Genomic DNA, 23508 nt, shown 5'->3' on the forward strand with positions numbered 1-23508 from the left:
TGTTGTTCTATTATTCTTGGGTGGAACCTTTTATAATAGATTTATCTCTTTGGAGACTAATTAATTTGATACAACAAGCTAGTTTGTTTTTATATGACTTTTCTGATTCCTGTTTTATTTTCCTTGTTTTTCAGAAGAAAGAATGGCTTTGCTTAAACTGCCAGACACAGAGGGCTCTGTCTGGAAGCTTGGGAGACATCCCAGCTCCTATGGCACAACCCATGGGATCCCCGCGGGCATCTGCTCCATCCAATCAGCAAACAGCTCAACAGAAATCTCCCAGTCACCTTTCAGGGCCTAGGGCCACAGTTCCTCAGCAACAACAGAAACCAACGGGTTCCCAAGTAAGTGGCCCCCTTTCTAACGGGAAGGAGGCTGAGCCAGCCTCTCAAACAAAAAGGTTCAGCCAAACTTCCCCTCAAACCAAGTGTTCAACTCAGCCAACCTCCCATGTTAAGGGTCAAACACAGCCTTCAGCTCAGAGTAGGGGGCCTGCTCAAGCCAAAGGTCCTAATATGTCACATGCTCAAAGTAAGCCTCCCACACAGCCTGCTAACCAGACGAAGGGCCCGGGTCAGGTCAAAGGGCTGACTCAGACCAAAGGATCTGCTCAGCCCTCTGCTCAGACTAAGGGTTCTTCCTCCTCCTCTGGTGCCAAGACTTCATCCAGCCTTGGTAAAGCTTCAGCCAGCAATGCCAAGACCACCACCACCCCTTCAAAGACAACACCTACTCAGTCTAAACCCACAGGTATCAGCCAGGCCCGCAAACAGCCCCAAAGCCAGGAGAAGACTAAAGTTGCACCCAAATCTCTGAAAGAAGATGTCAAAGTCTCAACAAAGAAGACATTGTCAGAGAATCTCACTTCTCCAAAAGAAAGGACGATATCTGAAGATGCTCAGAAGTCAAGACACCATGAAGTGAGCTACCTGCAACTTCTTCGCCTCTACCTGTTACTCCTGACTCATCATTTTCATTTAATTTTGTGTTTTTCAAAAGACAGAAGCATTTTTTTTATCATCCTATCAAATTTTGTTTCATATTATTGGAATTGCTGTTTTTTCATTTCCACTCATTTGTTACAATAATGTCTTTAAAATATTAGTTTTTTTCTCATTATTTTGAGTTTTTTTTGGCATAGTTTAAGTTTTTTCCTACAATTGTCATCCAAATGTTTTTTTTTTCCGCTGTCCTTCTCTGCATAGTCTTCATAAGCCATAATCTGTCTCCAAAACTGTTTTTTGTCTAACGTACTTTCACTAAATATTTTTTATTGATTTGAACATAGTTATTTATTTGTAAGAAATGTAAGCTTTTTGTGTAACATGACACCCTATAATACAAAGCATGTTTGTTATTCTTCAGCGGCTCGAAGAATGCAACAATGAATGTGTCAACGATGACAGCTGAGCATGTCACTAAAAGACATCTGTCTGTAGATGTTTGTATGTTCAACTGTCTCTAAAATTCACCTGAGTGTATTTATTCATCTACGTGTGTGTAACACTGAAAGGCTAACTCAACTCAAAGCAGTAGCATATTTTGAGTAGCTCTAACTACCATTGAATTTGTGCGGGCATTAAGTTACTTAACCAGTAATAACAATAATAATACTTAATTCAATATTATATAAAAATAAATGAACAATTAATTGATTTGATTAAAATCAAATAAAAAAAGTGTTAAATGCAGTAAAAGACATTTGCTCATCTTTGAAAGACTATTCTAATAATTGGGTTGATTATAGCCTTATGTGTTATTTTATTTTGTGGGTGACTTAAATGTAATTATTCTCTAATATTTAACTATTAGAGACTATTTCATCTGTAACATATGTAATAAATCCATGGCACACATTTACCTAAAAAGGATCAAACACATTTAAATGTTGGATGAAATAGTGAGATTTGAAATGTGCATCAAAGCTTTGAATTGACTAAGTAAATATGTTTATGATTTTTGTATTTTCTGATCTTTTTCTTCTTGTTTCTTTCTTTAGGATTACAATAAATCTAGTACACAGAGTCTAAGTGACACTGGGTACTCTTCAGATGGGATCTCCAGCTCTCAAGGGGAAATTACAGGTCGGATTCAGGAAGAAGGAATCAAGCTTAATGAAAGAGGTTCTCTCATCCCCTCTGAGATAAGCAAGCTGGAGACTTCCATTACACCCCTGCTACAATCAAAGGCTGCTCAAGACCAGAAGCACAGGCCACATTCATTGTCTGTGGGACAAGAGCGGGACTACAACCCTGAAGATGATGCAGCAAAAGACGAATCAGAGGACGACCTAAGCTGTAAACTCCGTCATGATTATGTGGAGGACAGCAGTGAAAGTGGTCTCTCACCTTTGCCAGTAAGACAAAAAAAGTCACATAAAGTCTTAACAGATGAAGAGTACATGAGGAGACAAATCATGGAAATGAGTGCTGATGAAGAAGAATCCGAATATGGAAACCAGAAAGCTAAAAAGCCACACAAAACCAGTGGGGATGCAAGCAAAGAGAGAAGGCGGCTCTCTCACCAGTCCAATAGTTTTGAAGATGATACAAAGGGATCAGAGGAAGCATCAAAGGATGATGTTGTTATGGCTGGAGGCCTTCGGCGGTTTAAGACCATTGAGCTTAATAACACCAACAGCTACAACCGAGAAATTGAGCTTAGTAGTGAGCATGATTTACGGGAACCTGAGTTAGAAATGGAAAGCCTAACTGGTTCTCCAGAGGAGCGTTCTAAAGGAGAATATTCATCCACTTTACCTGCTACCACTCCCAGCTATACCTCTGGTACATCTCCCACATCTGTATCATCTATGGAAGATGACAGTGACAGTAGTCCAAGTCGGAGAGCACGACTCGAGGAAGCAAAACAGCAGAGGAAAGCTCGACATCGTTCCCATGGACCATTGCTGCCAACAATTGAAGACTCATCTGAGGAGGATGAGCTCAGAGAGGAGGAAGAACTACTTAGAGAACAAGAGCAAATGAGAGATCTAGAACAGCAGAGAATTCGAAGTACAGCCCGAAAAACAAAGAGAGACAAAGAGGAGCTACGGGCGCAGAGGCGCAGAGAAAGGTCAAAAACTCCCCCAAGCAATCTTTCTCCCATTGAGGATGCATCACCAACAGAGGAATTGAGACAGGCTGCAGAGATGGAGGAACTTCACAGATCCTCCTGCTCTGAATACTCCCCTTCTATGGACTCTGAGGCAGAAGGGTTTGAGATGATTGGTGGAAAACTTTACAAATCAGGGAAAGAATTTAACCTTCCAACTTTCACATCACTCTACTCCCCAACAGAAAAGACATCAGCAATGTCACCATCTGATAAAACCTTAAAAAGTGCTGAAGAAGTTTATGAAGAGATGATGAGGAAAGCACAGCAGATGCAGAGGCAAGGGCAAGCGGTTATTCAGCAGAAAGGTTTATCGCAATCAGATAGTGGGCATCATCTTGAATCTGGTACTTCTCTAACACCAGGCTCAAGCCCAACACAGGTTACTGCTCCTACGACCTTCCCAACATCAGGGAATGATACAAGAATGACAGGTATTCATGCTGCACAGCATTTATCAAAAGAAACACAAAACAGAATGATGACACAGAGTGCCAAAATTGAAGGTGTTGTTGGAGTTGCAACAACCAAAGCCCAAATGAGTCAAGGTGCTCAAACTCGACAAGCAGGTAACACAGTAACAGCTAGCAGTAGAGCAAGTTCGCAGAGGCCATCACAAGCAACACAGGACCCTGGTTCAGCTTCTCTTACTTCCAAAGTGTTTTCCTTGTTTAAAGGTCCTAGCCCCCCAGTTTCCCCCACTACATCTCCAACACAAAGCCCAATGCACACACCATCTGTTCGCCCTACCAGTGGAAGCGGAAGACAGCTGCCATCTTTGCCTGGTGCTGCTACAACAGCTCCACCATCTCATGGAACTCAAGCAACTCATAGGACAATGTCCTCCCGTCTTGTGCGACAGCCATCTTCTCAAGATGCACCAGTCATGGTGATAACTTTAGGCTCTGAAACATCAAGTCCTGCCAAGCCACTCACTGTAAATTCTTCTACTTCCCCACTGTCATCACCAACACAAGCAGGTGGTAAAACACTTTATGGCTCTCAACCCCCTGTAACAGATTCCCCATCATCACCAAAAATGCAGCATTTACAGCAGGCCCAAAAGAATTCTTCTCCTAAGGCTCAAAACATGGAAAAAATAACTGTTGCTGTTGGAGCTGTGACAACAAGTTGTGGCTCAATGGAAGATACATCTCCTAAAAAGATTATACATTTTCAAGGTTCTTCAGTGGTAGTTGGTCAGGGTCAAACAAATCCAGGAACCAGTGTTGTTGATCTGAGGGCTCCATTAAGGGCAGCTCCAATTATAATGACAGACCAGGGGATGGACCTTACCTCTCTTGCCTCAGACACAAGACGATACTCTTTAGGAACTGAACAATCAGCTGGTAAACACACAGCAGTGCAACCTCTTATTATGAATTTAAATGCACAAGAACAACCTCATGTATCTGTGTCAACACCAACAACAGTTAGTGTAACAGTTGCAGGATCAATGCTCATGTCCCAACCCAAGCAGCCAGTTGTGTATGGAGATCCATTACAAAACCGTGTGGATCTAGGGCAGGGTGTTGGATCAGCTGTTTGTTTAACCCAGAGTAAGCCCGCAATTTCTGACCCATCTATTCCCAAAATTGATGCTTGCCTGGAAAATCTTGGTATACAACAACAACAACTACAGTTACAGCAGCAGAAGCTCCTGCAACAGCAGCAACTTCTAGAGCAGCAGCTTCAGCAGCATCAACAGCAGTCCTCTTTTGCCCGTTACAATTTAGCAAATCAGGTGCAGCCTCTGCTGATGAAGAAAGACATTGCAGTGACCCAGACAAGTAGTGCCCAGCCTATAGTGACTGCTAGTGCCATACTTAGAGTATCCCCTTTGGCTCCACCATCAATTCCAGGAGGTTCTACTTCCCATGTACCACATGAAATATTTGGTGGGGTTGCCTTAGAACTGAAAAATAAGCCAACAGTAATGAATCTTTCTACTGGTAAGCCCCATGTCATGATGGTACAACTTGATGAAAGTAATGTGTCACCAGGTGGCACAGTGACTCAGCTTGTAAAACAAGAGGAGCAGCCTCCTCCTCCTACTCCTCAGGTCTTGGATCTAACTGGGCCGCTCAAACCAGAAAGCCAAGTTGCTTGTTGTGATGTCGTTTACAAATTGCCATTTGCTGGGTCCTGTTCAGGTTCTTTCACTCAAAAGCCTACCCCAGTATCTTCAGAAAAAAATACTCCTGTTAATACTTCCCAAGCAGCCAAGCCTACCCACTTATTCCATGACATTATCAACGAAAAACAGCAACAACAGCAGGCTCAACCAACAAAAGTTTTGAAAGAGGAATATAAAATGTATTCACTTCCCTCCGAAAGAATACAGCCTTCCATGCCTGATGCAAATCTGCCTTCTATAACTGATGCTGTCAATTATCAGAGTAATGCCCAAGGGGGTTTGGCGGTAAATCTCAGCACTATGAACCAAGCCTATGAATATGGAGCCCTTGGCATGGGAGCACAATATGGTTCGTACACAGACTTGCGCCATCAGGGAGATTTGCCAGCCCCTTCATTACCACTTCGCCGATACGGCTCACTGTCAAACATTAATTCCGACTATGCATACACATCACGTGACCAAACAGGCTTACCCGACTCTAATCTGGCTCAGTATAGTGCAACCACAGCTAGGGAGATCAGCCGCATGTGTGCAGCTCTGAACACTGTTGACCACTTTGGTAGCCGTTATGGAAATAGTCCTGAACTTGCATCATATGGGGCTGGTAGAGGTGGGCCTTTAGCAAGGTTAAACCTCCATCAAAGCTTAGCATCAATAAAAGCAAACTTACTCTATGGACCAGATGGAAGACCAACAGCAAACGGCCAAAGTTTAACAAATCTAATAAATGCTAGACAAGCTAGCTTACGAGCTATGTATCCTACAGCTGTGAGAGGAAGTGATGGTATAATATATTCTACCATAAATACTCCCATTGCTTCAACTTTACCAATTACTACACAGCCTGCCCCAGTCCTCCATCCCATGCCAAGGGGAATTTACAGGCCATACCCTACAGCTGTAACTGCTGTACCTTTGGCTAGTCTTACGAGGTTGCCTCAAATGACTCCTAGGATGCCTCTAGCGGCTCAAGGACCATATCCTTACCCTACTCCAAATCAGTATTCCAGTGCAGCTCCACCATCAGGAGGTGTTACTGCAGAGAGCAGCTCTCATCAGGAAACTCCAGTATACCTTGGAAAACCTTTAACCACTATTGCAACAATTCAACCAATCCAGTCGGTCGTTCATTTAGAAGCACATGATGTACCTGCAACTAGTGTGCAAAGTACCTCAGATCAGCAACTAGATAGGACTCAATTTACCTCACAAAGTAATACATTTAAAGCCCAGGGGCAACTTTCAACTGCTCAATCACTGCAGGCTCAAATGCCGTCACAACAGTTACCTACCCAAAGTGAACCTTTATCTTTAACTCAAACCCAACCTCGACCGACTAGTCAGCCTCAGTCATTGGCTGTGTCACAAGGGGAGTCACAAGCAACTCCACATAAAGATGCTCAAGTGACAGGCCCTAAACTGTCTCCGCCCGTTGAGGTACAGAAAGGTAAAGAAGAGGAGCGACTTAGTCAACAACAAGAGCACGTGCTTCAACTAGAACGGGAGCGTGTTGAATTGGAGAAAGTACGCCAATTGCGTCTGCATGAGGAGCTTGAAAGAGACCGTATGGAGCTTCAGCGCCACAGAGAAAAAGAACAGCTACTCGTTCAACGAGAAATTCAGGAACTACAGACAATCAAACAGCAAGTACTACAGCAACAGCAAGCAGAGAGGGAGACACAACTGATAATGCAAAGAGAACAACTGGCCCAGCAGAGATTACAACTTGAGCAAATCCAGTCACTGCAGCATCAGTTGCAGCAGCAGTTGGAAGAGCAGAAAAGACAAAAGACCGCAGCAGTGGAGGCAGCAGCTGCTGCTGCAGCTGAGGCTGCTGCATCAGCTGCAGCTGCAGCAGCAACATCTGCCCAGGGTGCTATACAAGGGGTTGTTGTTGGAGGTGGAGCTCCTCAAGGGTTCATTATCTGTGACCAGAGTGGTAGAGTCCTTCAGCAAGATGGACAAAGTGTTCAGTTTTGGCAGGATGGGCAAGTTGTTCAAGCTGTTGTGGCTGCTCGACCCATTCAAAGTTCAGCTTCAGAGATGTCTCTGAGAAGCAGTGACAAGCAGACTGATTCCAAGATGATGAAAAAGCAGAATTCTATGCCCCGATTGAGGGATGGCTTGGAGGAGGACTCAGTGAAAAGAATTGCAGACAGCTGTGTGCAAACAGACGATGAAGATGGAGAAGAACGATTCATGAATAGGCGTAGGAGAACAAGACGTATAGCAGACTGCAGTGTGCAGACTGATGAAGAAGATCAAGGAGAGTGGGATCAGCACCCAGTAAGGCGCAGAAGATCACGGGTATCCAAGCACTCTGAACCTGGTAGTGAAGCAAAGTCTGAAGGCTCATCAAAAGTGGCTTCTGCAAGCATAGCAATTCAGACCACTAATGATTCATCATGCCAAACAGAGCCAGACCAACTTGGCAGGGTTTCGCCTGCAATTCACATTACTATGGCAGAGACCTCGAAGGTTGACCTCTTACATTATATAGCAGCTCCTGAAAGAACTCACAAAGGGGAGAGTCTGGCTTGCCAGACAGAGCCAGAGTCTCATTCTCAGGGAGTGGTGGCACCGCAGTTGAGTGTCCCCACAACTATCAGCCCATACTCAACAAGTCTGCACATTGTAGGTGCAAACACACCTGAATCAGCCTCTCCAAGACTTCAAGGAGTTGCCAAATTTGAAAGGAGAAAACCAGACCCTCTGGAAATTGGATATCATCAGACGCAAAACGAGCCCACATCTCGACACCCTCCGAAATCTCCTCAAGTGTTATACTCTCCGGTATCACCATTGTCACCTCATCGCATGCTGGAAACAACATTTACCTCACAGGAAAAACTTAACAAGGCTCACGTTACACCTCAGCAAAAGGCATTTACAGCAGAGTCTCCCCAACGTCACCAGTCATTGCCAAGACCAATAAAAAGTGTGCAGCGCTCCATGTCTGATCCAAAGCCTCTTAGCCCTACATCAGAGGATCCTGCCAAAAACAGGTTTTCGCCGTATCATCAGCAAGCTGTAGCCAACAGTCAGGTGAGGCCACAATAACTCTTTTTCTTTAAAACGTTAAACTTCTTTTGTCTTTCTTTTATTGTGAAGCCATTCAAGAAGTTTTGAAGTGCAATATGAATAAAGTTTCGTTCATTCATGATCCTTTTAGTAAAATAAAAAACATAATTTAAGAAATTAAAAAATGACCAAATAACTCTGTTATTTTCAAAGACAAAAAGTCAGGAAGAAAAAATACTGATACGTTAAAAAAAAAAAAACAACAAAACAATAAAAAGTGGATCCTCTCCCATCTTCGTCCCGCTGAGACTTTGAGGGCGGCAGCTCCTCACACCTCTCACCTCTCACAAACATGGAGGCAGGCTGGATCCGGCCCGCGGACCCGTAGTTTGCCCACCCAGATCTAAACCATCTCTTTAAAGTTCCTCATACTTTGGTTTAACTTTGTTTGTCTTGCCTTCCCCATTTTTCTATTGGTAACTTCAGATTTTTAAAAACTGTAAAGCACCATTTAGGTAAAAAAAAGGAAGCTTTTAGAAAGAGGAGAATCCAGTGATTTTTAAAAAGACAATGGCATGTGCCAACTCTGTTTTGTTCACCACATTCTTACTATTTACTCCTGAATTCTAGAGAAAAAACAACCTGTAAACAATGTGCCTTACAGACAATAGTTAGTAGTTAAAAAAAAGCCTATTTAAAAGTAAAAATCGATTTCAGTAAAATAAAAAATGAACAATGAGATTATAAAGTAATATACTGATTTTGTTCACCTTGAGTTTAATTGCAATCAGACAAGAAAAAAATAGCTTTTGTTTAAAAAATAAGCTCTCCTTTTCAAACATACAAGCATAAATGCACAATGAGAAAGAATATTATGGCCACGCAGTGCAAGCATGCATTACTAATATGCTTTGTTTATATCTGCGATGACAATGCAGCCTTAGGTTTGATTCATCTCTGACTGAAGCGATTGTGGCTAAAAAGAGGATGTTAATATTTCAGGATAAGATATGGAGCTTTCTTAAAGAAGTCTATGCCGTACATAACATTGTGCAAACTATTGTGACTGCATAAAGAAATGGGTATACGTAAGGGGCAATGGCTGACGAGGTGTCCATTATCAGAAATCAATGGATGACCCAGAAGCGGAGGTTGCTTTCGCGAAGTCTTTTAATTTCTGTTCTGGTCTGGGTGAATTCTTGATTCTGATTGGCTGCTAAGTGTGCATTAAAAAGTGATAATGCACGGCTAAAAAAGTAGTTCTGGTCACATAGCTTAAAGGTTCTCTATCACTGCGCTGGCTTCTTTAAAACAACCTTTAGCTTCATCATCTGGACAAAAACCATCGGTAAGAGGTGAACTTTCTCTCGGAACTGATGCTTTACCCATCGTATTTAATCCACATTGTTTTCCTTTGTCGCTGCAGTCGAGGTCGGTGCCGGCTCAGCCATGACAACGTGCCTCAAATAGTCAGTGAAAAAAAAACAAGAATAAATTACTAAAAATTGATGGAATATTTATTTTTATTTTGTTATTGACCATGGTATAAATGGGATAATGCCCTACAAGTTGCCTATTATCAGAAATTAACAGACTTTGCAAAAGCTTTGTGTGGTTCGTTAATTTTTGATGAAAGACACTTCGCTGGGGATTAACCATTACATATTCATGTGTAATTTGGATATACACAATAATATTGTTTCTTTAAAATTTCAAAAATACTAGAAATTCTGCCAAAAACTAATTGCATTTATGAGAAATAAGTATGATTAGAGCATTAATTTTGCAATATTATCATCTTGCCATTTAAGACAGTTCTAATAATGTTTTGGGGATCTTATATTTTCAAAATAATAAGAAAAAGAAAACATTGGAATAGTTTCTTTAAAAGATGTAATTAATTAGTTTGGTGATGAATAAAAAGTGACAGGATGTGTTTCTGAGAGCAGCTGGTTATTCTTAAAAAAAAACTCTTTTCAAAGCCCTCCCTCATATTCCCTTTTTACATAGTCTGTTTCACTCTCACACACTGTATTCCTTCCACGTTTTCTATATATGGAAACCCCCTAAAGTGCTGCCGGAGGCTCACACAATGTGAAGACTCCTGTTTACGCTGTGCTGTTCTCACGATTGTTAGCAGCTGGTCAAGCAAATTAAAATCTAACACTTGGACCAAAATTAGACTGAAAAGCATTCTGCGGATTTGCGTCTCTAATCTGTAGTGGTATTTAGACTTAAACACACGACTCTCTTGTGGATACTTCTCAAAATTTTTCAAGGATTCATTCAACACAACCTTTTTGTAAGTATTATAGCCTACACACTTTTACAACTGTTCTTTTAGATACTGGTCTGATGATCTAGAATGATCTAAACGGCTGATTCTGCAGCAAATCTCATGTTGGACTAAACCAGTTAGAATCAAATCAGAAAGAAGCTGTTCCATTTTTTGTGCTCCTGTGAAATTCTTAAAACTATAGGCGTATGTTTCTCTTTTAAAAGTCCTTAAATAACAACCCATTTTTATTGAAACTGATGGTATTAACTTTTGGATATCTTACTCTGGTTTCATCAGGCATGAAATGCAAAAAGTACAAAAAAAAAAACCTGACATCATGATTCATTCTTTTTACTAACAAAATTTTATCAGCTGCAATAAAAATGTGTAAAGTCATACCAATGTAAATGAATATTTATATGACTTATACTATCCTATTTAATAAGTCTGTTTCTGTTCTAAAAAAAGATTTAAAAAATAGTTACATAAAATTCTAATATTGCAATTTTGAAAGAAGATGCTCCCTATTACAATTCTATTTTTTAAGATATTGAATCGCAATTATTAAAATGTCCTCTGATAAACAACAAACATTGACTTCAGTTACAATGTCTTTTATATCAAAGACTCATATGAAATACTTTTTGTCCAGTAAATTGTTTCATGTACGTAAGACATTTTTGTTTATAGCTAATTGTTGGCTTTCCATCCCTTCTACCAGATGACCTCCCTGCAGCAACACCAGAACTCTCTGATGAGGAAGATAAAGAGGACTCTCCCCAGCCCCCCTCCAGAGGAGTCACCCATCCCCATCGTCACTCCAGCACAAATGTATAGTTCTCCTGGAATAACCCAAAGAATTCATCCAAGACCTGCCCATGCAGTCACAAAGACCGGGCTGTTGAGCGAGTTAAAAGCTGTTGAACAAGAATCGACAAAGCTCCGTAAGCAACAGGCTGAGTTGGAGGAAGAGGAAAAGGAGATAGATGCTAAGTTGCGCTGTCTGGAGTTGGGAATCACCCAGCGTAAGGAGACCATGGTAAAAGACAGGGAGAGGAGAGAGCTGGCTTACCTGAGATGCATGGGTGATGCTCGAGACTACATGTCAGACAGTGAGCTGAATAACCTCAGGATGGGGGCAGGAACCTTTGATGCCAATGGTTTGCTCACGAGACCTAGCACTGCTCCATTGAGTCAGTTTACCAATGACATCACTTCAACTTCCCAGTATCCTTCCACTTCATCATATCTGCCATATCCATATCCTCAAAGTCAACCATCAGCTCCACAACAAAGCTCCTATCAGCAGATAGGTTTCCAATCTCCTCAGTACTCATCCTCCTCTGCACCTCAGCCTGGAACTTTCCAGCCCCACCCACCGCCAGGCCCAGGATACCAGAATCAAACCTATTCTTCCCGAATGTACACCCAGTCCTCTTACCAAACAGACATTGGCATGCAGCAGCATGGCCATCAAGGCTTCCATCCACCAGCTCAGCCCATGCCAGCACAGACCCTTCCTTACCCCACCCATAGCTCTTACCAACTTGGCCTTACATACCAGCCCCAAGCCGAAATCCTTACAGTCCATCAAAGGCCCAGGCAAACATCTTTGGCAGATCTTGAACAAAAAATCCCCACCAATTACGAGGTTATCAACAACCCTGCAGTGTCAGTGGCCACCTCAGCTCCAGACCCCAACTTTGGTCCGACTTACAGCAATGCATACGGACAATATCGCCCTCCCGAGCCTGGCTTGACTCATTCTGTGGAAAGTCCCACCTCTGCTTATCCTTCAGATGGTCTTTACACATCCAACCTAGAGCAGAACATTCCAAGGAACTATGTAATGATTGATGACATTAGTGAGTTGACAAAAGACAACACTGGTCAACCCACCGATGCTCTGGGTCATCCTACTGGAGGGCGTTATCGCAATGAAAATGGCCCTGCACGAGGCACCTATGGCAGGCCTGAAGATGGGCCTCTTGATGCTTATGGTAGACCTATGAGTTCAGCTGGTTACCAGAGCACAGTAGACACACGCACCAGCACCACAGTAAGTGGAGGATCGCCCTATTACTATGATGATTATAAACATTCAACGCGCTCTGGTAGCCACAAACCAACTTCAAAAAATCTGGCTCCTGCCGTAGTCTCTTCTAAACGCAGCAAGCACAGGAAGCAAGGAATGGAGCAGAAGATTTCAAAATTCTCCCCAATTGAAGAAGCACGGGATGTGGAATCAGATCTTGCCGCTTATCCAATGGCAACTTCAAGTGGGAGTACAGGTGCTGTCGGGTCAAGATCCAAAAGGCATCAGGATGATATGACATATGGGATGAAAAGAAATGTGTATGATCAGCAAAAGTACTATGGAACCAGTCGCGATAGACTTGAAGAAGAAGATCGTATGTACAGTTCTGGCAGGTCCAGGTCTACAGGATATGGTATGGACAAGATTTCATCCAGAGATGCTACTGGCCACCGCAGTAAGTCCTATGAGAGAGATGCTATGGAGCGTTCTCAGAGAAGCAGCCGCAGTGGAGGACCTCCCATGCGCAATCAGAATTCAGAGGAGGAGAGCCCACTCAGTCCTGTTGGAAAACCTGTTGGTATGGGAAGAGGCTCTGTCATTTCAGAAGCTCATGACGTGAGAAACCAGTATGGCTCCAGCCATTCCCTGCCAGATGTGCAGGACCACCACAAGAAGGACCTTCCCAGAAGTCATGTGTACAAACCTGATGATCCGTATCTTGTAGATGACATGCACTGTGCTGTTTCTGACAGTGAAGGTAACTGGTGTTGAGTTTTTTATGTATTTGTTCCTGCAACCTATGAAATGAAACCTGAAAAGACTGCATGCCAGATGCCAATTTGCAAGTGATTTCCATTCTTTTATTTTATTTTTTTTATTTTCCTTAAACTTTATATGTAAACCAAAAATATACATTTCTTTGTCTTGCATGCTTGGCTTTTAATGTGAAGTGACACGTCTGCATTATTTTTTGGGGGGGGGGATTTTTAATCTGCATGTCCATCGAGAGTGGAGCATGTCTTTCCACTTTGGCTTCAACCTGCATGCTAGTCCCCTCACCACTGAAACCATGCTAATTGACAATATATTTTTATTGGTTTTTTTAAAAAGCATATCACTTGAGCCAAGAGGAGACTGACTGGTTTGAAAAACCACGCGAGGCGCGTTCCGATCGTTCAAAACATCATGGAGGTGGAAGTCACTCCTCTACAGGCAGACGAAGTAAACACACTTACCATGATTATGATGAGCCTCCAGAGGAATATTGCCAACAAGATGAGTACAACCAACAGCGACATACTTCAACATCACGGGAGCACCGTCACCATGGCAGCAATTCTGGGAGACATGGGTCATCTCGTCATGGTACAGAAGATGCAAGATCCTCGCGCTCTTCAAGGGCACATTCCAAAGACCCACCTGGCCGAACTGATGGCAGGAGTTCTTCATCTGCTCAGAGAAGGAATGTTACCGATAACCGCTCTGCTCATGGAAGCCCTCGCAACTCAGGAGACTTCTCTCGTGACTCAGTTTCTGGTCATCACCATGGTACAGGAGGAAGGAGCCAGAGACCACAAGATCGCACATCAACCAGAAGACAAGATCCTTCAAAACCACAGCAGATCCCGCAAGGTCATACTGGGCAGCAGCGGCCAGGTGGTCAAGGACAGTCGGAGGGATTCCCAGGTTCTGATCACCTTGATGGTACCCAACAGCAGCACCAGCAGAGTGCAAATCAGCAGCTACAACCACAGCAACAACCCCAGCCTTCTCAGAGCAGCCAGTCCACAACAACCCCTGCAGGACTGGGACAAGCACAGCAGCAGCAGCAACAACAACAACAGCAACAACAGCAACAACAACAACAACAACAACAGCAGCAGCCGCAGCAGCCGCAGCAGCCCAGATCTGCACAAGCTCCATCACAAGGGCGCCAACCAGGGATTGGGTCTGCACCAGGGCAACCTGCCCCAATGGTAAGCCTACATAAAACTGCTTTCACTGAAAATATTTTGATATTGGCTATGTGAAATCATTAGTTCATGATGATACTTCTGTTTTAATGACATTTATCAACATCTTATGCTAAGCCACAATTTTTTCTTTTATTCTTTGGATCAACCAAAGTTGAGGACGATACAGTCCACAATGAGGATGATAAATGTCACTTCTTGCAAGGGGAAAATCCAAACAATCTGGACGCTTTTGTGAAAAAATTGTCACTTTTAGTCTGCCATCAAAATGGTGAGACACAACTGTTGTCAAAGTCTGAGCGCTGCCTAGCAACTGCAATGTCTCACCAGGATGACACACTCAATACATAACAATGAAAACAATGCCAACAATGACTTTTGCTCTTGTTGAAGCTCAATCACTGAGGCTATGCACTTAATCAACGTTTCATGACTCATCAGTGATAAAAAAGGGAAATCTTTCAGAAAATGAAGTACAGTATGGAAGAAAATCTTACATTAACATCTGGGTCATCAATATTTTTAGGCACCTGCAGCATCAGCAGCAGGAATGAAGCCTACGGCAGGAATCTCGAGTGCACCCCAGCCTTCCAAAATACCTACACCCCCTTTAACAGGCATTGGTAAGTCTTCGTTAATCTGAATGAATACAAAAAAGCAAAAGTCCGCTCGGTGTGACAGCTTTTTTTTTGTTTGTTGCAATAACAGGTTCCAAAGCAGCACCTGTTGGAATTGGGAGTAAACCCATGGGCATAGGTACTGCTGCAGCAGGCCAGGTACCCCCTGAAGGAGAAAATGTCCTCACCAAGATCCTACAGGGCGGAGCAGCTGAGCAAGCTGGAAAATTAGGAGATGGTACTGTCATGCCCTGTTTTATATATATATATATATATATATATATATATATATATATATATATATATATATATATATATATATATATATATATATATATATATATATATATATACATATATATATATATATATATTTTTTTTTAATATAACTTTTCTTTTTTATTCATGCTTTCTTCTCATTTCTCCCTTTGACAGCTTTGTCTGGACTTGGAAAGAAGTTCACCTCATTTTGGTGAAGTGAAGAGAGAATAGTAAGTGAAATTTAAGTTGTAACACTTTGGCCCTGAGTTTTGCAGATTATAAGCCACCAATATGCTTAATGCTTTACGGCTCAAATATAAAAATTACCTATGATTTTCTTTGATGGTGTTCTGGAGATCTGATTGGTTATTTTATGCCAGAAAAAAACTTTGAACCTGGTAAAAAAAAAAAAAAAAACACCTTAAATTGCAGACAAAATAGAGGGAGAAATATCCTGACTGCAAATCAAACATGTGATAAATTTTTTAAATTGTTTTGGGGGATTTATTTTACCTTGCTTATTTTTTAAGTTTAACATCAAAGTGAGAGCCAAATGTGTAATTTAAATTTTGGAACTAGAAGGCCGTTTGGGACCCTTGAGATATGATCTTTTTACATGTATGGTTGCTGAGATTCGCTCCTCAATATTTAACTAAAATCACAAACCACCTTCTCAGCACTGATTTCCATATACATGATCACATGACCGAAATGAACTGACAGAGAAACGCTTCATTGGAAGACCTTTGTAAGTGTAATTATAGAAGACATGAAGCCAGCAGCGGCTGTGACAGAACAGTAGCTCTAGGTTAATGAGAGGGATACCACTGACACCTTAAACCACAGGTGTCAAACTCCAAACTGCCTTGAGGGCTGGTGTCTTACACGTTTTCCAACTAACCTGCCTTTGTAGCTTCTTATTGGTAAAAACACACCTGATCCAGGAATCAGACCTCGAGGCCTGGAGTCTGACACTCCTGCCTTAAAGGGCCCATAATTTCATGCTTTTTTTAAGCCTTTCAGAGTAAACTGTGTCCATATATAGGATTCTATATTACCCTTGGTACGCTAAAGAACATTTTTTTTTAAATATTAGTTATTTTCACAGCTTATTTCCCTACATGGAAGTAAGACGACTCGATCTCTGAGGCTCCGCCTTTCACTCCTTGTGGGTGCCGCCCATTTCATGACATCATCCTAAAGTCGACCCCGGCAGCTTGTCTGCGTTTCGCCCATGAAAACAAACAACACCTGAACTTTTGCAAAGAAGAATGTGCAGATAACCGCTAACTCTGTGTCCGATCCGTTGATCGGCGGGCGTGTCTGTAAGCCTGGGGGCGGTGCTGGCAGCGTAGACTCTTCCTGGAAGGGGCTGTTCCTCACTTATCTATATCCCAAAGTGAAAACACACTTGTTTGGGAGGGGCTGGATTGGGAGGGGCTGGTACTGAGAGCGCAACTTTTTTGAAGAATGATTAGAAATGCATGAATTCATCAAAATACCGCTTTGGGGTTGTTTTTTGTGATGAATTAACATTATAGTACACTAAAAAGCTCAAATACTTGATTTTGCATGATATAGGCCCTTAAAGCCAAGTGAAAAACACTCATGCTTGGTTTTACTGAAAAAAACCCTTTTGTCCTGAAAACATGTCTGCAATATTTTATGTATTCTCATTCATTCACAGTGATGTCAGAAAAAGGCACTGAAAGCTGAAAATAACTTTGATACAAAGATGAGTGACTTAAGGCAAAGGCCAAGCTCTAGTTTGGTCTCACTCTACGTTTGGTAATCTGGGACGAGCAAAGTGAGCTATATTTAGCCTAAGAAAGCTAACCATGCCTTAGCTTTAATGTCACACATGCAGAGGCACACAAGGACGTTCTTGAGCACGTGTGGGCTCTCAGAATCATGACTCACGATGCACATCCTTCACTGCATGGTAGAATAAACTGACTATGGCAGAGGTGCAAATAACACCAATTTTAGATCATTTTATTTACTACCTGTCGAGTGCTTGCTGTGACTTGCAGAGGTGAAGTTAAAAGCAACTAAAAACTAAACTAAACTAAAAACATGTCTCCTTGTGTATTTTTTTGTCTTTTTAGTTTAAAATACTCATGTCAGTCATGTCTGTGAATGAAAAACCCAAAAGCATCAGACATGCACTGCAGATTTTGTCTGTATTTTTATATCAAAGCTGAACAAATGTAAACATTAAATACCTGAATTGTTAGTACATCTGGATATTTGTCAAACACTTTTTTGTCCACTTGGAATCCTTTTTAAAAATACTTAAAGGCTAGAAATGCACGAAGGAATAAATGAACGAATGAATGAATCATCTTAAACAAGAAGACTCCTTCCTCCTTAGTTTTAAAGAAAGGCAAATCAAATCTAAAATATATAAAGAATTTTGAAGAATGCCTACATAGAGGCAGATATGAAATCTATTAGGATAAAAGAATTCCACAGCATTAATTTGATATAGTTATATAGACAGTAAATTTATTAGATGAGGAGTTCTGCTTCACATATACCAGAGCAGGTAGTTGTGGCCTGTTATAAATACATTGTTGATTGTAGTACACACGTTAGTGTAGAGCAGAATTTGAAATGTTAGGTCAGTTTTGGTTGCTTCTTTAGCCCTTGTGCTATCTTATGGGGTCCAGATGACCCCACCCTTACATTGACGTGTTCTCCCTACCATGACAAAGGTGGATAAAGGTGGAAAGATTTCATGTAATCCATGGACACCAGTGAAGATCACAAATCATTGAAGAAAAAAGGTTCAGAGCACTGTCTAGTGGGTCTAGATGACCCAACTCCCTAGTGGGTCTAGATGACCCAACTCCCAAAGTTAAAATGCCTTGGAGGCACGTTAACTTTGGGAGTGGGGTCATGTAGACCCCACAAGATAGCACAAGGGTTAGCCATAGTTTACTGCAACTGCTGCTCTTCCAAAATCAAGTCTTCAGTCTGTTTTGTCCTTCAGTAAACTGAAGTATGTGCCAGAGGGTAATAGTTCAAAATGAAAGTTCTCAGGGTGTTGTCTAGGATATCATGAGACAAAATGAAATGAAAACAAAAATTGTGACTTTCTTTAAAACCACCCACTTTAGAGAATTGGTTGTCACACACTTAAATAGCATAGCACCTAAATTAATTGGATCAAAATGGGTAAAAGAAACCATAAAAAAGATCACAGTGAAACGATAGTAAAGGATTCAACTAATGTTTAAACAAAATAAAAGGTTTAAGCTGATTTACAAGATACAACCGTTATAGGAGAACTGGGCTGAGTGAGTGTGACATCACCCTCAGAAAATGGCTTACTTCCAGCTCAGACGAAATGAAGTCAAATTAGACGCCTTTTTTGCTGATATGGACACCGCCACTTTGAAAGCAGAAATCGTCAGTCATTGGTCCAAGTCAGTCTGTGTAATTATTTCTATGCCAAACACGCTCACCAATCAGGAGTGATCTCGTTGTAAGTCCACACCCCTACCACCTTAACGTGGGCTCGGAAGAATCTGTCAGTCAATCATATTAAACGTTCAACTTAAGACCACGTGCTTTCATTGAGGCGTCTGATTGAATAACTTGCACTACTGAAAAAATAGAATGAAAAAATAGGGTTAGCAAGAACATGTAGAAAAAAAAAAGGTATCAGAGCAAGAATGGTTGAATGAATTCAGTAAACTCTGTACATCTGTCATCATTTTGTGTTAATGTCTGCGAGTCGTCACACCTTCCCTCTTTGTCTTTCAGGTCAATAGTGAGAATGAAGTGCAGAGGGAAAGGAACACAGCTTTCTGTCATCTTCATAAGAAGTCCATCTTCAAGAGAGAACAAGCTCTGCTTTGCTGTGGTGGAAAAATTGTGTGTTAGTCCAGATCTGCCTCTGCTTATAACAACTCAGTGAAGGAAGCCTTACAGCGCCCTCTACAGAGATGTTAATGCGACACCGCTGTTATTGGCAGAGTGCACACGAATTCTGGAATGATGTCTTCAGAATACTTCATGTAAAACAACAAAAAAGAACTCATTTCCTAGGTTTTCTTGTTCTACAGAGACTGAGTTCAGCCCAAAACGACACCTTTTGTCTGGACCGGATAAGACATATCACAGCAACGGCGACCAACCTGTTGATTCTCCTGAAGTCCTCAACAGCTTGGTTTCTCTGATCTCCACAGTACATTCCAGTAAAGGGAACTCGACCCTTTCTTTGAATGTGTTTTTAGTTTTTGTCTTATCATTTTAGTGTCTGTAGAATGGATTATGTACATGTAAACAAGTATAGTCGCACACAAATTAAAAAGAAAAAAAAAAGAACCCATTTCAGCACTTTTTCACAACTAAAGAGTTGCCACTAGTCGTTAGGTTTGTAGAGAAGATTGCTACCAGTGTGCCCACAGTGTGATCTTCACACATAGAAGAGGACCAAATGAAAAAGTGGCAAAGGGTCTTTATTAGCCATTGCAAAGCCATCGTTTATTCAGCCCCAGAGCATTTTGGGACTTTCTCCTATTTAAACATGTTTGATATGTACTATTTTTAATTTTCCTTTATTTTTCTTATTTTTTGCCTGATGTTCAATGATTGATGGAGCCTTATTCAGAATATGTTTTCACTTGTATACCTCATATGTTAAGCACCCATATCATCCATTTTTTTTTACGCTGTAAACTACTGTATGTACATAAATCAGAAATCTGATATGTAAATTTGTCATTTGTTTATTTAATGAAAACAAATCTCCTGTGACTTTTTTTTTTCTTTTTTGGTCAATGTTAAGTGTCTTTTCTTGGTATAACTTAATATTTTTCACTTGATATTTGTTTCCTTGCATTGAATAACTTGATTTTTAAAAAGCAATAGCATGCAGCAAATGGTCTACAGCACAATGGTATAAATGTTGTTTTCAGTTAGTCAATGGGAAATATCAAAACACCTTTGTTGATAAATATGTATGAAACATTTTGTCATGAGGGTTTACAGCCACAGTACCATGTAAAGACATGCATGTTATGCGCGGATGCATAAGAGCATGCAGACGAGTATGCCTCCATGCACACTATTTTTTGTCACACAGTACAAACATTTTTATCCTTGTTTCACATCAGAGCCAAGGTTGAGTTCGCATCAAACAGACCTGTTACCTTGTCAACCGATTCTCGAGCCTGCTAGGCTTACTTCCTAGCGTGTGCAAACACACGCGTCACACATGCACAGGTGCAGGCGAGGACACGGCGATTCTCCATTCAAATGTTCTATGCAATGACTCATTTTGAAACTGGAAGCGATTCAGCTTAAAAGAATTTCTCATCATCACTATAATCATAAGAAAACAATTACGTGAAATTATTATAAAAAAAAAGTAGTACTGGAAATGTTTTTACTAAACCATGTGTCTGTATGAGTTTGAACATTGAATATTGAACTAAAATTATTATATTTTTTTCTTGGCATGTTTTGACCCCTCACTCCCTGAAACGGGGATTTGTTGCCAAAGGGTAAATTGTGTAGAATGTTGGTTTTGAATGTCCGCCATCATGTTGCTTTAAAGCATGGGTTTGCTTGGCTTCGTCTGGCTGTTCGTAGCTCTCATTCAGTTTATGTGCATTTTGGGCTGACCTGGGCTCCTCAGTGTTTGGCTTGCAATGACTGTCTGTGCTACTATAAACCTGTGATTCAGATAGTCAGCACTTCTCATCTGTTTGTGTCAGTGTACAGTGGGTGTTGATATTACCTGTGGGGTGGATGGAATGTTTCTGTTGGTTATATCATGTGGATTAAACCGCTCAGCAGCTAAGCAATTTGAAAAGGTGCATGGTTAGATCTTTTATTCTTGAAAATACCAGATAAAGATATAAATATATAAATACACAGTGAACACTAAATACAAAAGGAAAGGCATGTCTTTACATGGGTCGTTTACCGGTTAACGCAGAGCATATCAGAGCGTGAATGTTCATCCAGTCATCTGCCAGTCATGCCGTTTTGGAAGCACAAGCTCGACTGGTGGCACTTGCTGCTCAGCGAAGTGCAGAAACGTGGAGGTTGCGTAACGGTGCCTCTGACAGAGCGGTGTGAGATCTGCATCCGAACTGGGTGGAGGTGCAAAGCGGTTGATACGCGGAGCATGAAGGAAAAAAAGCCTTGGGTGCAGCCGTGTAGATGGAGGAGAAGGCAGACAGACACATCCTTATATTATTACTGTAAATACAACTTCATTCCTCTGTACAGCTTTTGAGTTTGGAGTACGGCTGTCATGTGCATCCCCATGCCGTATTTGCTGCCAACGTTTGTGTAGAATACTTGTTACTTTCACAGAAATGAGGATGATAATGGAACAGATGCTGAAGATTGATATTATTATTATTATTATTATTGCATAAAAATAGTGTATGTGGCTGACTTGTATTGACTGTTTACAACAAAGTTGTACTCAGAAACATATCCAGTCTCTGTGGAGCTTCTATACATATTGTGTTTACAGGAAGCAGAAATCCTCCATGTCAGTTGCAAGGAATTCAGACTTTGTCTGGTCTTGTTGGAGGTTTTCAGTTTGGTGGATGTGATCTAGGAGATGACAGGAAAGCAACGGGGAAAAAAATTTAAAGCAAAAAACCTGGAAAATGTCATTCACTATTGCAGGTGCAATGGGCAAAATGTCAGTCGTGAATCCATTGTGAAACCTTGTGTTCTATTCAGCGTATTCCTGTTAACAGAGTACATTTTGGTGCATCATGTTAAGTAATGTGAAAATATTGACCCTGCAATTTCCAAATAGAGAAAAGAATAAAGAGAAACGGAATACATTGTGAGCAATGTGTGCACTCTGTGTGAATGTCTCCGGTGTTCGGCAGCCCTGACAAAGTCTTTTGATGCTCACGAAAGAAAGAGATCAAGAATAAGACTTTAGTGAGCAACGAGTCTGTTCAAGTAAGATCAGGCTTTATGTTCCGAGGTGGTGATGATTTATCCCAGTGTGGGTGGCAGAGAGGAGTGTGAAGAGCTGTGTTTGGCATCGGGAGATATGGAGGTGTGAGGATCAGAGCCTGTCGGAGCAAGAAAGACACCAAAATTACTTCAGCTGTTGCTCATGTATGTCCTGTATGGCAAATGCAGTTTTACTATTGCAAATATCTATTTTAAGATCAATCTTCTTACATTTTTCCTTAACAAGCTTTGTTAACATATTAACAAACATTATAAATTAATTTATAGGGTGTTAATAAGACATTTATTAGTACAATAAGTCTAATAAGGTTTATTAAATTACTTAGTTAACACATTTACAAGCATTGTTATTAGGATATTTTCAAGATGCTAATGATACATTTATCGGCATTATAGATCCCTAACAAATGTGTCAGTCTTAATAAGCTTAATAACATTGATTAACAACCTTTGTTAACAAATTAAGAAGTATTGTTATTGTTTGGGGTTCTAGTAAGACATTTATTAGCATTATAGATGCCTCACACAAACCTAAGTGTTAATAAGCTTATAAGTTTGATTAACTGGCTTTATTAATGTGAAAGATACTAGTAAGATATTTATTAGCATTATAGATGTCTTGAAAATACCTGAAAGTGATAATAAGATTCATTAACATCTAAAGTTAGACCATTGTCTTCAAAATCCATATTATTAAACTGCTTATAAGCTTGACAAATGTATTATTTAACTTTGTTAACAGTTTATTAATTGTTTTGCAGCATCTCAACTAATGTGAGGACGGTTTTTACCACAAACAACCACAAAGCATAAAGATTGTAAAAATAACTTTATGACATTAAAACAGACTTCTTTCTCTTTTGGCTTTTCCCATCAGGGGTCGCCACAGCGAATCATCGTTTTCCACCTCACTCTATCATGAACATCTTCTACCCTAACATTAGCCAACTTCATGTCCTCTGTTAAGACCTCCATGTATCTCCTCTTTGGCCGTCCTCTTGCCCTCCTGCCAGGCAGCTCCATCTCCAACATCCTTCTACCAATATATCCACTATCCCTCCTCTGAACATGTCCAAACCATCTCAGTCTGGCTTCTCTGA

General features: G+C 41.0%; 1 protein-coding gene across 2 annotated transcripts in view; it reads left to right on the forward strand.

Annotated features, from left to right (window-relative positions):
* Window positions 1-22272, forward strand: part of LOC101156568 (protein bassoon) — an 87231-nt gene extending 64959 nt beyond the window's left edge. Inside the window, exons 4-11 of one of the 2 annotated variants that reach the window (XM_023954763.1) lie at window positions 135-920; window positions 2000-8299; window positions 11275-13348; window positions 13702-14567; window positions 15091-15187; window positions 15273-15419; window positions 15617-15672; window positions 19214-22272. In XM_023954763.1, the coding sequence (XP_023810531.1) occupies window positions 135-920; window positions 2000-8299; window positions 11275-13348; window positions 13702-14567; window positions 15091-15187; window positions 15273-15419; window positions 15617-15657 (10311 nt within the window). In that variant the 3' untranslated portion in view covers window positions 15658-15672; window positions 19214-22272. The remainder of the gene's footprint in view (window positions 1-134; window positions 921-1999; window positions 8300-11274; window positions 13349-13701; window positions 14568-15090; window positions 15188-15272; window positions 15420-15616; window positions 15673-19213) is intronic. The other variant, XM_023954764.1, reaches the window with a different exon arrangement.
* Window positions 22273-23508: the final 1236 nt, after the last annotated feature.

This window comes from Oryzias latipes, chromosome 5 (genome assembly GCF_002234675.1).
Source record: "Oryzias latipes chromosome 5, ASM223467v1".
Taxonomy (NCBI): domain Eukaryota; kingdom Metazoa; phylum Chordata; class Actinopteri; order Beloniformes; family Adrianichthyidae; genus Oryzias; species Oryzias latipes.